Genomic DNA, 16,080 nt, shown 5'->3' on the forward strand with positions numbered 1-16,080 from the left:
GCAGGACGGGCAGGCCAACAATGTAATTTCCACTTCCCTGCCAATTTTTGATGTCGGGCAGCCATCTAGTGCCAGTGGGATTGCGCAGATCAGGTCATGCCCGACCGGTGCTCGACCTCAGAATAGCGCGAGGTCGAGCCAACTGGCGGCCACACGGATTCAACAATAACTTGACACAAGTCCCCCCTGGTGGGAGGCTCGCTGAGGCTGGCCGCAAAGTGGGCCCTCCCGCAGGGAGGGACTTGTGCACAAAGTCAAAAATTTGGCTGAGAAAGAAATCATGAATGGCTGGAGGAAAAATACTTAGCATCACCCAGCCTCCCCCTCAGCTCCTGCGGACCTGTCCCAGAGCCAAAATATACTTCAGAACCTCAGCTTTCAACTGGTGCTGGTCTCATCTCCTCAATCCCAACCGTTTTCCTTGTACTAATTGTTTAAAAATACAAAAACACAAAGAAATGTAAACCAAGGAATTACAACTGTCATGCCTTGTGGATATTGGATTCACAAGCCTGCAGATATGTGCAGATCCTACACCTGTAGCCATTCAATTGTTGCAGATAGGATATTCAATTGTGCATATTATCAGAAAATCCAAAATTGGATCTTCAGAGCAATGGATTATCCTTCAGGATTCCTTTGACCTTCAAAACAGGTTCCTTCAATCAGTTTTGGAGTTTATGCCCAAAAACTTGGGCAAGGGTGCGCATCAGTACTGCTGAGAGAACTGCCTGTCAGAATTCTGGCTCATCTTCTTTGCTCACAGTCTTCCTTTTTCCATCACTGATTAGTGATGCCCTAACCCCCCCTTTTTTTTTAATCTATCATCTTCCATCACAATGTGTGATGTGGTATTTATTTCCATCAATTATTTATTGATGCTTTCCATCACAAGATTGTGATGTGTATTTTCTCTTTTCATTGTTAAGTTACAATGCCTTCCACATGTTAATGTTTCTTTAACATGTGTCTATCTCTCCTTCCATCTCATGTGAGATGTCTGTTTTGTTTGTTTTGTCACTTAGGCCCCCTTTGGATCTTGCAAGGGGGCTCTCTAGTTGTGACTACATATTTCCTCTGCTTGTATTTGAAATCAAATCATCAAGTCAGAGCACAAACTACTCAGACCCATCTTTGCTCCTTGGTCCAATCTCAAGACCCCTCAAGATTGAAACTCTCACCACATTGAGCCCCTTTTCTCTGACTGAAAATCTCACACTGCCTACTCAGATTTCTCTGTACATGTGTTGTTGATTTTTAAATTCTGTTTTTGTGTTTTTAGGGTTGAAAATCCTTCCCTTGTCTGCCAGCTTTCAGACATTATGCATGAGCCTCTCCTACGGAGAGCCCTCCTGGCGGGGTCCCCCGGACCCTCCGTTTGAGAGGCTTAGGTAAGCTAGGATTCAACGTGGTGCATGGGCCCCAGGGCCACAGGAACTGCGGTGGCTGTGGTTTCGGGACCCGCGGGCCGGGGCCCTATATGGTCATGTAGGGCCCCGAATAGGGCCCGCGGTGGAGATGTTTGCCCGACTCATCATTTCATTTTTTTTATTTTATTTTTAAGTGTAATTTGGCCGTATGGCATTGCACACTATGAATCTAAGTGACAACTGTGTGAAAAATGAAACACATGACTAAACAAACACCACTACAAGGACTGCTAGTGTTTTAGACAAGGATAGGAGCTGAGAACAGTAATCGGAGAAGAGGAAGACAATAGAGAAAGAACAAGGAGAAAAGAAAAGTTGAGGGCGACAACAAGGTGGATGAAAAGGGGTTATTTGGGGAAATGATTCATGAAACGGCTTGAGTCTTGGAGGAATTTTGCTAAAGCAACTTCGGCCTTTCGGTTTGAGAGCGTGAGGTCCAGGCGTTCCGACCTGAATCTGATCCGCAGAGATCGCAGCTGCTTCCGCAACATCACCCTAAGACTTTTGACCCCCGGGCAGAAGTTCATGAAGTGAATCACAGTTTCCCGGGCCCCACAGTTGGGGCACAAAGGATCAAAAGACCTGCGTATTCGGAAGAGGAAAATTTTTAGTGTACAATAACCTGAAGCTAGTTGATTAATCAAAGAGCTGAATGCAATGGGGAGATCCGAGGGGATAGGTCTTTTCGGGGAAAGACCAGCGAGAACGGTGCGTTGAACCTTCTTCAAATTGCTTTTGACCGAAATGCGTTGCGCTGAGGGGGACTCCAGTGCATCCTTTGCTAGCTCGTCAGCCAATTAATTCCCAAGGATATCCCTGTGGCCCGGACACCATACAAAGATAACCTCCAGGTCACCCGGCAGCCTTGTCAATGCCTCATCAATATCCAAGAAAAGTTGCTGTCCAGGTTTGGGGGCCGAGGGGTCATTGATCCTCCTAAGGACACCCTGGTTGTCAACTAATATCGCCACACGGCGAGTGGCCGCCGTGCGCAGTGTGTTTGCTAATCCTAAGGCCGCGAGAACACAAACTGCCTCACTTTCATGATTTGACACCAGAAAGTTGCCCCCTAAACGGAAAGAGCTGTATTTATTCAGGGCCGGGCATATTGCTGCTCCAGCTCCTCCCTTCTCCGGGTGAAAAGACCCATCGCTGAAAATGACCAGACTCCCCGGATCTCCACAGTGAGAAGTGATGAAAGACTTAACCGAGTTAACCGCGGTTTCCTTCGTTGCGTCCAGATTCCAGAATTCCAGGGCTCGAGAGGGGCCCGTCTTGAAATCGAACGACAGCTTGACTGTCTCGGGATCAGTAGCCATGGCCTCATCCACCAAGCTGGAGGCAAGGCCGTTACTTGCTGAGTCCGCGAAACGAGTCGCAGAATCAGCCCTGCTAGATAATATAAGGGAACGGATGGTGTTGTTAGCCTTGATCACAACCAATTTCCTAAAGAAAAAGGAGAAACATGTCCTGGAGACTTCAGCCGTGAAATCAGGGACCGCAGATCTCCTCTGGATGAAGCTGATAGGGGTATTCTTGAATACTCCAAGGGAGAATATCCCAGCCATCCTGTTAACCTTGGAAGCCAGCGCCGCGGTTTTCGCCTTGTTGGTGACGGTAGCCCAGAGAGCCGCGCCGTATAAAATCCTGGGAAATAGAACGCTACGGATCAGTTTAACTCTAGCAGTTTCCCTAGTTCCCCAACGCGAATTGCCGAAGATTCTTAGCTGATTAATCGTCTTGTGAGTCTTTTCTTCAAGAGCTTTGAAGTTCTTGTTGAAAAGCAGTTTGCTGTCAATCCAGACTCCTAGCCATTTGACTTCGGATGCTGGTGTCAAACGGTGATCACCAAAGGGAAAAGCACCGTCAGGAACTTTTCTCTTGGTTAGCCAAAGGAATTGGGCCTTGGCCTGGTCGAAGATCGCCCCATGAGTATCACCCCACCGTAAGAACCGGCGACCCTCAGCCCTCAGCCCTTCCTTCGCTTCGTCCGCCGACTCGGCCGCAACTAAGTGTACTACATCGTCCACATAGCCTAAAGAAACAGAATCTTGAGAAACCGTAAAGTCTTTTATCAGTAACGTATTGTTGTAAAGAATGTATAATATCACAGATAGGGGGGACCCCTGTGGAAGACCGATTTGTATCGGAAAAGCCTCTGATACAAAATCATCGAGTCTGATAGTCGTCGACCTGTCCCTTAGAAAGTCAGCTATGATCAGCACCAGGTAAGTCGGGCATTTCAATTGAAAAAGATAATTAATAAGCCTGGTTGGGTGAACAGAGGGGTAGGCCGATTTCACATCTAGAAATAAGGCCGCCACCGTCTTTCCCTCCCTCCACTTAGCCTTAACCCAGTGTTCAAGAGCAAACAACGCGTCCTCCGTGCCTGATCCTTTTCTGCTTCCGAAGTGGCCGTTAGCGAGCACTCCCGACTCCTCGGCCCACGCAGTGAGGCGTCGCGCTAAGATGAGTTCGAATAGCTTGCTCATGGTACTGAGCAACGCAATCGGTTGATACGCGGTCGGGCTTGTGTAGTCGGGTTTCCCGTGCTTCCGGATGATGGCAGTGACCGCTACCTTCCAGGCCAACGGAAATTTACTTCTGGTTAGTATATTGTTATACAGCGTAGTCAACTTCCCAGAGAGGGGCAAGGAGAAGGACTTAAGGATTTCATTGGCTAGACCATCAACACCAGGAGCCTTCTTGGGGCTGATACGTCTTATGGCGGACATCACCTTGGTCTCTGTCACCGGTGGGTAGCTAACAAACCTGCAAGACAGGTCCAACTGAATGTCTGAAAGATCTATCGGGACAGAGGTAATTGAAGTCCCCTTGAAAAGTAACTCAGCTTGTTCATTTTTGTCGTGAACAATCGTCCCGTCCGGGCCTTTGAGGGGGAGAACCTCCCCGCCAGCCGACCTTGAGGAGAACCTAAGAACCCGGTAGAGATTGCCTTCACCCGGATCCTCCAGAAGCTTTCGCCAGCTGCGTTGCTTCAAGGAGTCGACCAAAGAAAGAAAGTAATTATTCCATTTTCTGTAACACTCAATGGACTCGGGAGACTTAGCTAAAATCATCCATTTGCGGGCTTGGTTACGGGTCTTCAAGACTGGATCCAGGGTCTCGCGGCACCACCACGGTTTTGCCCTGGCCTTGTTCGATTGGACTCTCTTGCCTAGCTTCTCCTGAGCAGATTTGAGGAAACCAGTTAACTGTTCGGCTTGGGAGTCGGGGGACCCCTCGGAAAGGAGGTTAATGGATGATAACTCAGCTGCTAGAGGATCGATTTTTGCGTGGTCTATATCCCGCCAGCGAGGGGCCCTCCAATGGAAGACCGGCGAAGGGCGCCCGACAGATAGTTGGATGTGGATCGCTTGGTGATCTGAGCCGAGGTTCTCGCCCAAGACCTTTACCGTTTGAATGAGCCTGGAACCCAAAAAATTTGCCCAAACAAGGTCAATAGTTGACCCTTTTCCTTTGATTGAGTAGAAAGTCGGAACATGCTTCGGTGACGATAACCGAAAGCCAAAAGAAGAGAGATAACTTAGCAGATTTCTGGCCTCAGGCTCAACCTTCCTAACCCCCGGCGGGTTCCAGTGCCGGTGGTGCAAATTGGCGTCCATGAAAATCATCGTCAACTGCTGCCGGGAGTAATGGGAAGTCAGCCAGCATTTGAGCTCCTCAACGGCTGAGAAGGAAGCTGGAGGATTATAAACATTGAGTAAACGAAAAACTTTCCCAATCAGGGATACTTCAATACCGGTTAGGGTTTGTGAACCCCCCTCTAGTAGTCTTAGCGACTCAGAGGGAATCAACCGTCGGACGTAAATTACCGCCTTGTGCCTCTCACGCCAGCAGGTCGGAGAGTGCTCAAATGCTACAAAAACACGCCAAGCCGAATGGCTTGGCGGGCGTAAATCTACAGGGTTAATCCAAGGCTCCTGTAAAAGAAGGAAATCAAAGGAAATGGAAGAATTTAGGACACTTAGTGTGACCGATTTTGAGACGTGGCAGTTGAGTTGGAGACAGGAGAGAGAACCGAGGTTGAGATTGGGGGGGGTAGGGGACGCAGCTTCTTGACGAAAAATGTCAAGCGCGTTGGGCACAGAGGAGAGAAGCTGAGGAGTGGAAGGGATGGACGAGTGTTGAGAGTTAGGGTTGTGATCGTGGGTTCCTAAGGTTGTATTAATCATTGAAGGGGGAAGCGTTTCTTCTCTAGCCACGCCTTCTTGAATGGACAGGCAGGGTTGAACGGAGTGTGGTCGGCGTCTCGGATTCCTTCGATTTTGTTCTTGAGGCCTTCTTTGCAGAGCACACAAGATTTAACACTGCCAAGACCTTCAGGGCATTCATTCGTCTGGTGGTTGCTGCCGCATTTGGCGCATCTTGCTGATTCACGGCACCATTTGCCGAAATGACCCATCCTCAAACACTTGAAGCACTGCGGGGGGCGAGGCTTGAAGCGTTCGGTTCGGTGAAAGTCGTAATTCAGGAAGATGCCTGCTTTCTCAATTGTGTAGGCAAGGTCCTTGCTGACAAAAGAGAGGACTAGGGAGCCCGCCTTCTTGGTTGATGGTTTGTTGGAACCCATCCATCTGACGCGCGCCAAATCGGACGCTTGGAAGTTATTTTCAGACGCCAACTGCGCCAAGTTCGAGGACTTCGAGATGTCGAAAGACTTCGGGATTCCGTGTGTCATGACTGAGAAAGTACTAGGAGTGGCTTCAAGATCAGGATGCACTACCTTGGACCAAACATGTTTGTTCTCCATCAACCATTTTTGGTGGGCTCGGTTCTTGGTGTAGAAAGAAACGTCTCCCGATGGCATCACACTAGCACCGCGAATGGCAACGAGCTCGCCGTCTACCTTGGCGTCGAGTCCGAGCAACGCGTCGTTTGCCCTTTGGACGAGTGCCCCGCTGGGCTCGTTTTTGAGGGAAGTGTTGGCCGGATTGGAGTGTATTACCACCCTTTTCGGTTTCAACGAGGCAATGGTTGGGTTAGATGGGGGGCGGATGGCCGGCGGCGCGTGAATTGATCCGACAGGGGCCCTGGACGCGGCGGACGCGAAAGAGTACTTGGTGGACGCGTTCGGCATGGGTCCCGACTTCAGGAGGGTTTCGACTTCCGTCAGGCGTTTGATGACCGGGTCAACCTTGGCGTTGAGTTGATCGACAGTAGTTTCCAAACGACGGATTAATCTCTCGTTGTTCGCCGAGAGCTCCAAAAGCAAGTCCACGAATCTGGCATCCAGGAGAACCGCGCCATTTGCGTCTCGTTCGCTAAGCGCCTTGGTGAGCAGAATGTGGAGGCTAGAGGCGGGGGGACTGGTGGCCGGGCGGGGGGGGAGCCGTAACTCCAGATCATCCATCATGGCAGCGTCGTCCGTGTTTGACGCGGGGAGCGGCCGATTGGGTTCGGGGGGGCGGTGAGTGGGGAGCATGAGCTGCCCAGGGGAAGGGGGGGGAAGGAGAGAGCTTTTCTGATGCTGAGGGGGGGGGGGGGGGGTGAGTTATCGGAAAGTCGACGCGTGAGGTGGGGTTTTTTGTGGTTCGCGGCAGAAAAGTGATTCAAGAGAATGATGTTGTCTTCATATTGGTATTTCCATCTATGCCGCCCGCGGCGTGAATGCCTTTCAGCCCCCAATTGGACGTCGTCACAGGTTTTCAGGTCTTGCAAGAGACATGTGAGTCGTCTATGCCTCTCCCACAGCAGGAACAGCCCAAGTCGCATTTTCTACCTAACCCTTTTGCGCTGGCCACGTATTTCACATTACAGCATGGCGGATCCAGCTCAAGACTCTTCATGGAGCTCTGGGCCCAGTCCACGCTTAAAATTTGAAGCTCCACTCACAATCGAGAGTCGGGTCACGCTGAATTCTGGTGAGGCTTGAAATGTTGTCAGACTGACTAGTCGAGCATCAAGTCATAGTCATTCTTACGTTAGACTCTTAGGTCACCGCATGCCAATTCTGGGGTTTGGAACTTGTAAATTAGACGAAGCCGAGGAAGTATGCAGCCAAGCCATCAAGATTGGTTATCGCCACCTAGACTCAGCACGTGTCTATGGAACTGAAGCTGACGTTTCCAATGCGGTTCAGAAAAGGTGAGTCATCGACCTTTATGGCAGAGTACCAATCGATCAGTTTATCAGTACCATCCGCCCCTCAAAAGTCGCATTGATACAACAGGTAGAGGAACTGTGGATTTGTCTGATCTGCCTGCCTCATCTCTTAGCGGAGAGGATCGCGGCATCATGTTTCTGACAACCAAAATCAGGCAAAACGAACATGGCTACGAAAATTGCAAGAAAGCCTTGCTAAATTCGGTTACTGCTCCCAAACCAGGTTATTGGGATTTAGCTCTCCTGCACGACCCGCTCAGTGGACCGGTGGCACGTCACGAAGCGTATCGCGCCTTAGGTGAAAATTCGCCCCCACACTTGATTGTAGTTATTTGAGCCTCATGAGCCTTTATTTTTTGAAATCAATCCTTAGCCGAAGCCCAGGTAATTGGGAAAGTCAAATCCATTGGTGTTTCGAATTTTAGTGTTGATCACCTGAAAGGTTTGGAAGCGGCTGATGTGGGACCAACACCCGTGGTCAATCAAGTGTGTCGTATCCATCTACTATACATCTTTTGACTGATATATCACACATTACTATTTACCAAATGATGCTTCATCTAGCTGACAGTACCGGCCTTGCCTGCTTTTTTTTTCAGCTTGAGCTTCATCCTTGGTGCCAACAAACATCCATCGTCGAATACTGCCGGTCCAAAGGGATCGTGCTCCAAGCATATTGTCCACTTGCCAAAGGTAAATACATGTCAGATGAGACATTGGTAAAAATTGCACAGAAAGTAAGTGCGAAGTACCAATATGATATTGCGGCTGGCATTGTACATACATCATTGGTTCATGGGAGATGGTGAACAGAATTGAGACAAAATGACGTGATCTGTGTTAACATCCTTGAACAGGTACGTAAGACCCCAGCCCAAGTCCTGTTACGATGGTCACTTCAGAAGGGCTTCGTGCCGCTACCAAGATCAAGCAGTGCGCAACATATCAAGGAAAATGCCGATGTATTTGATTTTGAGTTGGAGGATCACGACATGAAAGAGTTAGATAGCCTGAACCAAGATGATAAAGGTTCAGTTACATGGACTCCTTGTTTTAAAGGAGTAAAGTAATGTCTCTAAACAATATATCTTCCATGAACATATCATTACTGCATGTCCATGAGACACCAACATCATTCTTCCTCAAGCCCTGTTGCATTTTGGTTTAACACAAGTATTGGATCAACCCAGCTCAACACTTCCTCCATAGTAGTGATTTTTTCATCTCAGCTGCAAGGGTGTTACCACTACGTAGCACTAAAAAAATCACAACTTTGCCTAAGAGTGAATTGATAAATGGGGTGGGTAAAATGATAAGCATTTTTTGTAAATGCCTCAGAAGTAAAAACTGAGCTAAACTGAGTATACTCTGCCAAAGAAAGAAAAATCTGCAAATGGTGCAATGATGGTTTTGGCTGGGTTTCAGGAATTATTTTTTTGTTAGCTGAGTATACTCAGTTCAGCTCAGTTTTTACTTCTAAGGCATTTTGAAAAATGTGTATAATTTTACTCACCCCATTTGTTGGAGCATCTCCACCGCAGGTGCTAAACTGTGTTGCCAAATCTTTGAGTTTGGTGACCGGGGTGCAGTTTTATCAACCTGCAGCCACTAGGCAGCTTTGCACCACAAGTTGCCATAACTGGCAGCTTGCAGTTGTAAAATGCGTAGTTTGGGTTTGCTGTTGGGGGAAGTATCACATGAAACATGTGTGATACTTGCAAGGGTTGCACGCAGCTGGGGTGCTATCCTTGTTCAAAAGTTGCAAAAAGGATAGCTCCCAAGAGATAAATTTTACAATTTGACCAGGATTTGGCACCTGCAGTGGTGTTGCTAAGGTGGGTTTGGGGTGCTCTATTTGATTTAGCAACCCAGTGTATCACCTGCGGTGGAGGCACACCTGAGATATGAAAGACAACACAGTGAGACAAGAGAACAAGAAGAGTGATGAGAGAAAACACTGTAGGCATACCTGTGGACAACCGGATGAAGGAAGAATGATTTGATGATTGATATAAAGAAGAGATGAATAAGGTACAACATGGCGGAAAGTAGTTAAAACTATATACATCTGTTTAGGTCTATATCTATCACCAACTAGGTCTGTCCGCAGCAGGACGCTCACGCCGCCAGTCAACCATGTGCCTCAATATCACAGTGTGAGACTGATCCTCCCCAGAGCTGTGTACATATTAAGGTTGACAATTGGGCCGGGCGTCCAACAGGCTTCCCAAACCCGGCTGGGTTTGAGCCCGGCGCAGAGAGTGCTTTTGTGAAAATATTGAGCTTTGGCCTGGCCTGTTAAAGTTGCTAAGCGGCGCGGGTTGCCGCGGGCTGCCTGTTGGGCGCCCGTGGGCTTTACCTTGCTCATCTGGTCCGGCCAGAAGTTCAAAATAAGTGTGCCATCCCGGAATATGTACAAGACCTGGTCACAGGAACTCTGAGAAAATCTCACATTTCTTCAGGGAGGCCATCCTCAATTTATCTGCAATGTACTCTCTGGTCTCTGCCACATCCAAACCACAAGTCCAGGCGCCATTGAGCCCAAAAACAAAAGCCAATGAGGCTTCTTTCCTCCAATACATGAATGACACCACAGACAGAAGCCAGTCCAATGCACTGGGTATTGCACAAAACCATTTCTCCTCCTAGGCTCCTCTGAAAATACCTTTTTTTGAGAGTGCTTGTAGCTGGCCCGTGGGCCACCTGCTTTGGCCCGCTGGCCATCTGGCCCGACAAGGCGCCGCTGGACAGCCCGTGTCCGTCTCATTGCGGACACAGGTTTGGGTTGGACAGCAAAATCTGATGTTTTTGCCCGGCCCAGCCCGGGCTAGCCCGTGGGCGGCCCGAACCCGCCCAATTGTCAACCCTAGTACATATATGTAGCAGAAACCCAAGGATTAAACAAGCTTAACTAAGCCTCTCCGAGGAGGCGCAAAGCGTCTCCGAAGGAGAGGCTTAGGACTAATGTCCCATATTTGGCCTGAGGCTGACGGGTTTTTTCAATGAAAATGTGTGATTTTGTGTTTACAACTCTCCTACAACTTGGTATCACCTCATAATCCAAATCCCAGTTGGCCATGTCTAGCCCTTGATCTCAGCTGTCTTGTACATGTTTTTTCAAGTAAATTCATCAAGAACTGGCCGCTCAGCAGCCATTCTTGTAAGGGCATTTTCTGAGCAATGTGACAGACCCGCCGGGCCATTTGCAGGTCAAGTACAGACACTTTCTCACGGTTTCAGCCTTGCAAGGCCTCGCAAGCCATGCTTTTACAACATTTTTTTTTTCAAGGGATGGGGGTAGGTGTTGTGTTAAACACACCAGAATATGTAGAAAGAAAATCTGATTCTAATGATGCCAGAGGCGGTGAAGAAATCCAATGGGTATACGGTGATATGGGGGATATAAGGAATTTTTAGATGTTTGGCTGGGCAGCCTCAGGCCAAATATCGGACATTAGGCACAAGTCCCTCCCGCAAGCGGGAGGGTGCTCGCGCCCCGCGAGCACAGGGAGGGACTTGTGTTAAGTTCGAGGATTAAACGGATGCTGTGGCCTGCTGTGTGCCAATTCTCTTGAAAAGTCCAAGCATTATGTAGTAAAAGCACAATACATGTACAAGGATTCCGGGATCGGGATTGGATCCGGGATTCTAGAGCAAATGGCGGTAAGCTACAGTACAGAGCTGCCCTCGCATGCACAACCTAATCCCACCTCTACAGCGTAGGGATCGGGAGTCCATAGGTGACGAGATATAGACATTTGAGATGACGAAAAGGGTCGAGTATTGAAACAAAAGGTTCCACATCACAAATACGTCATGGTATTACAACTAGATGCAACACTGATCATATGGGATTCCTACACGAGACTCGAGCCTTTGATTGCAGTCGTTGGCCCGTACACAGTTTACGTAAAAAAAGATAGACGGCGGGGAGGTTTTACAAGATAAGAAATCTGACATGATGGAAGAAAGAGCCATGCATGGAAGCTAGCACGTTGATGTGGGGAGCCCCCGAAATGCATTCGACGTGACGAAACGGTCGATTGGCAAGAAAAATTCCCATGACAAGTCCTCCCGTAACTACAGATTTATAAAGTCACCAGTGAGAAAGTTACAGGTCCAAAATTTGGACCTTGATAGATCCAGATGCAGGATCCGCCGTAGTGTGGAATGCTTCTATGGCTTTTTCTAACGGAAGTCTGTGGGTGACCAAGGGTTTCACATTGATTAATCCTCTGGAGACCAAAGAGATGGCTTTGGGATATTGATTGGCGTATCGAAATCTTGTGAGTTAGAGGTAGGCAAAATGGAAGAATTTCGAAGGTTAGTCGTGCGTCGGTCGTCGTATCCAAGAAGAGCAGGGGATATCGTTGCAATGGAACTTACTCGAATTGTAGGTCTATTTCGTTGGCGCACATATAAGCAAAGGGGAACATTTGTTCGTCCTCACCGCAACCGATCACAAACACTTTCCCCCCAAACTTCACGCTCTGGAAGAGTCGTTTTATCACAGGTGAAATGGCGAGATAGAATACACAGGACATTAAGCCAACCAATCAAACAAAAAAAGTAATCGAGATAAACCTTGAGTCTAGGGAAAACTTACGAAGATCGCAGACCTGACCGAAGACTGATATCCGGTGCACTCAAGTGCCACTCGGGGCTTCTGTCCCAGAGCAGCTTCAACTCGCGCGGCGAGCTCTCGTTCGGATTGTCCCGGCTTGATGTGTACTGTGTGGACAGAGGGCACTAACTTTTTGGCAATGTCAAGTCGGCTTTCGGTCCTACCAGTGATTGCAATGGGACTGGCCCCGGCAGCATGAGCTGCGAGCAGGGTGACCAATCCAATGGGACCGGTACCCGTGATCAAGACCGGATCTCCCAGTTGCACGCCAGCCCGCTCGATGCCTGCGAGAGCAACGACCAAGGGTTCAAGCAAGGCACCTTCCTCGTAGGTCACGTTCGGGGGTAGTTTGTGAACCCAACAAGCGGGATGCGCATGGAACCGGGTCAACAAGCCATGGTAAGGAGGTGTAGAGAAAAACACTACGTCTGGACAAGCGTTATACCGACCTGAGAGTGAAGAAGAGCCCGCAATCAGTTGATTGACATGTCATTAGAGTTCGATGATTGCGAGAACTCTGTTGTGCTTACCCGTTCGACACATCTCACAGGTGGGTTTAGAACATGGCACACCGGCTTCAACGGCGACTCGATCACCTGTGATTAGAAAGATGAACACTCAGCACTGATGGTCAAAAAAAGCGATGATGAGAACGCGGGAGATACTAACCAACTTGAACGTTGGTGACTCCCTCGCCAACGGCTATAACTTCACCGGCCGATTCGTGACCTGCTCCGCACTGAAAAACCGTGGTTTGAAGGGCAATAATGGCAAAGGGGATCAATATCTTGGTTGTACCTGAAGAAATGAGAACGTACGTACCACATGCTTCACCACCTGCTCCCCTATCTGAGAAAAACGTATTGCTTATGTTAGAGGCACGGAATCCAAAATGTTCGACGTTGTTGTGCGCCCTGAAAACCTACTCTAGAATGCTTCCAAAAGTGCACGTCACTACCGCAGATGCCAGTTGCACGAATGTGCAATAGGACCTGACCTGGGTGGAGTTGAGGCATCGGCTTCTTTACCATGAGGATCTGTTCCGCGGGAGCCCAAATGGAACCAAACTTAGTAAAACATGCAAATATTGATAGCAAGAAAGATCAAGAGAAAAAGCAAAAGCAAAAGGCACAAAACAGAGATAGGATTAAGAAAGACTAGCCTGTTGTTTGTCATTGTAGCAACAAGCAATGTTCTTCTTTGATTCGGAGTACTCTTGCACTTTAGCAGGATCATTCAAAATTTCGAACTCGGGCGAGTCTAGGACTTGCTTGGGGTCATACAACGCTTTGTTGATTGAGCTGAAGACCGGGTCGATTGGGGCTTGGTTCATTTTGTGTGGGCTTTCTTGGTTAGATTTGTTTTTGTGCGTTGTTACTAGATTGTGGAGTTTTGGAAAGGAGGTTGATATATCTTTCTGAGCGTGGAAGAATGTGTCTCGGAGGGTGTGGTGGTGCAGTAATAAATACTTGGGCGAATGCTTTATAAGGACGGGGCAGGGGGCACTGGCGATTTGAATTTCTAATGACGTAGGTAGGGTCGGTCCCGGAGGGTAACAATTACAAGACGCACGTTGTCCGAGTGGCTCCACGCTCCAGAGAGTTCCATCTACATATGTACTCTTTTCCTCCATTTTCTCAAGGTTGCTGGGGACACGTCCTGACACGCCTCGGGATAAACCGCAGGCCGGTCGTCACCTGTCATCACGCGATGGGTCCGCTGACAGAGGACTGGCTTCATGTCAAAATAATCAATGTGTTGTACAGTTTGTGTGCATGATCCATCCAGTGCTAATCCTCACCAAGGACCGAACGAATCCAACAAACGAGGTATTGAATTCTTCTGATCAGGGCCTACATACTTGATTGAATGTCAGCTTTGAGTGCCGATTTGATAGTCTCAAGCTGATAAATATGTTACCATGAAGTAACTGACCACAGGGCAAGGCCATGACTCTGTATGGCACCCTCCTTGAGGGCGCGAATGTCTCGACACAGCCCGCGTGCGTATTGCCTGGGACAAGCATTGGAAACAGCGAGAACAGCAAGCTGCCCTCAGGCTCCAGCCACGTTCACCCGCAGCTTCCATTCCCGCTTGCAGGGGGCTGTGAACAAGGAAACATGAGCTCAGAACCTGATCGGACGACGGGCGATGGGGAGCCACCTGCGCCAGGCTGCGCCTCCTATCTCGGCGCTCTGTAAGCCTGGAATTCCCGAAGTGCAAAGGGGGATTCGGTTGGCGATGCATGTCAATTGTACTGGCGCAAATGCGATGAACCCTTCATACCTGCCTTGAAGCCTGCAGGGGCGGATGCTGGCTAGTCCCTGGCCCGTCGCGTTGCCTTTTTTTTTTTTTTTTTTTTTTTTTTTTTTTTTTTTAAGTGAAATTTGGCCTATGGCATTGCACACTATGAATCTAGGTAACATCTACGTGACATGGGGCGTACACAATACTTATGACAAACACAACTACAGGATTGCTAGTGTTATGAGAGGTGGGGGTGGATATTGATGTAAACGAGATAACAGAAGAGAAGGGGAAAGGAGAATTGAAAGAGAGGGGGTTGTGTCTGGGAAACCAGGGAGGTCGAATCAATGAGGGAGTTGTTCAGAGAATCGGTTGGAGTCGATGAGGAATTTTGCCAATGCCACCTCAGCTCTTCGATTGCCAAGAACCAAGTCGAGTCTATCCGCTCTGAAACGGATTCGTAAGAGCCGCAGGTGCCTTCGCAATGCCCTCCTCTGAACTCGAGCACTCGGGCAGAAGTTCATAAGGTGGAAACTTGTTTCTCTTGCTCCACAATTGGGGCAGAGTGGATCGAATGACCTGCAAATTTTAAAAAGATGGCTTTTCAGTGCGTTATGACCAGAAGCCAACTGATTTATCAAAGAACTAATGGCAATATGTAGACCCGACGAGACTGCGGGTTTGGGAGAGAGGCCTGCTGTTGCAGTCCGATGCACTTTTTTGAAATTTCCCTTGACGGCTAGATTCTGTGTGGAGGGGGACTCCAATGCATCCTTAGCAAGTTCATCCGCGAGTTCGTTACCCAAGATGTCCCTGTGACCGGGGCACCACACAAAAGTGATTTTCAAATGCCCTGGCAGCTCTGACAATGCCAACCGTATTTGCTCAAAAAGCCATTGACCTGGTTTAGGAGCTCCCAAGTCGCCGGTTCTTATGAGTACACCTTGGTTGTCCACGAAGATCAATAGGTGAAGGACCGATGAATCCACGATCATTTTAGCCAATCCCAGAGCCGCCAGGACACCTGCCACCTCGCTTTCGTGGTTAGACACAAGCCTGTTGCCTCCTAATGCAAATGAGCTAAATGCATTTTTGGCCGGGCAAACAGCCGCCCCCGCACCTCCCTTCTCAGGGTGGAACGACCCGTCACTGAAAACTAGCAATCTTGTTGGGTCAAACTGATACATTGAAACAAGGGACTTAACCGCGGTAATTGCTTCCTCCTTGGAAGCTTCCAGATTCATGAATTCCAGCGTTCTCGGAACCAAGGAGCCGAAATCAAAGTAAAGATGGACCATCTCCGGGTCCATCCCCATCGCCTCTTCCACCAAGTCAGACGCCAGACCCACTCTTGCCGAGTCTGCAAGGCGTGTCGCAGGATCGGATCTGCTACGTAAAACAAAGGAGCGCACAATGTTGTTTGCTTTCAGTGTAATGCATTTCCTGAAAAAGAAGGCAAAACAGGTCTTTGAAATTTCATTAGCGAAGTCCGGTACAGCCGATCGATCTTGAATGAATTTGTTTGAGGTTGACTTGAAAACACCAAGGGTGAAGATACCCGCTAGTCGGTTGATCTTGTGTGCCAATGCTGTAACCTTGCCTTTGTTAGGAATGGTCGCCCAGAGAGAAGCCCCATACAAAATCCTAGGGAAG

At 48.7% G+C, this 16,080-nt stretch overlaps 2 protein-coding genes across 2 annotated transcripts; one reads left to right on the top strand and one right to left on the bottom strand.

Moving 5' to 3' along the window:
* Positions 1 to 7,212: 7,212 nt before the first annotated feature.
* On the top strand, positions 7,213 to 8,626 carry PtA15_4A395 (uncharacterized protein; the record flags this gene model as incomplete). The annotated part of the gene is made up of 6 exons (XM_053168274.1): positions 7,213 to 7,315; positions 7,388 to 7,538; positions 7,670 to 7,854; positions 7,930 to 8,042; positions 8,156 to 8,293; positions 8,414 to 8,626. 6 exons carry the CDS (start codon positions 7,213 to 7,215, stop codon positions 8,624 to 8,626), a joined length of 903 nt encoding a protein of 300 aa, XP_053019500.1.
* Positions 8,627 to 11,667: 3,041 nt separating this feature from the next.
* PtA15_4A396 (uncharacterized protein) lies at positions 11,668 to 13,513 on the bottom strand (the record flags this gene model as incomplete). The annotated part of the gene is made up of 8 exons (XM_053168275.1): positions 11,668 to 11,839; positions 11,943 to 12,046; positions 12,163 to 12,629; positions 12,711 to 12,776; positions 12,850 to 12,919; positions 13,003 to 13,029; positions 13,107 to 13,217; positions 13,343 to 13,513. 8 exons carry the CDS (start codon positions 13,511 to 13,513, stop codon positions 11,668 to 11,670), a joined length of 1,188 nt encoding a protein of 395 aa, XP_053019501.1.
* Positions 13,514 to 16,080: the final 2,567 nt, after the last annotated feature.

Source organism: Puccinia triticina, chromosome 4A, assembly GCF_026914185.1.
Source record: "Puccinia triticina chromosome 4A, complete sequence".
NCBI lineage: Eukaryota > Fungi > Basidiomycota > Pucciniomycetes > Pucciniales > Pucciniaceae > Puccinia > Puccinia triticina.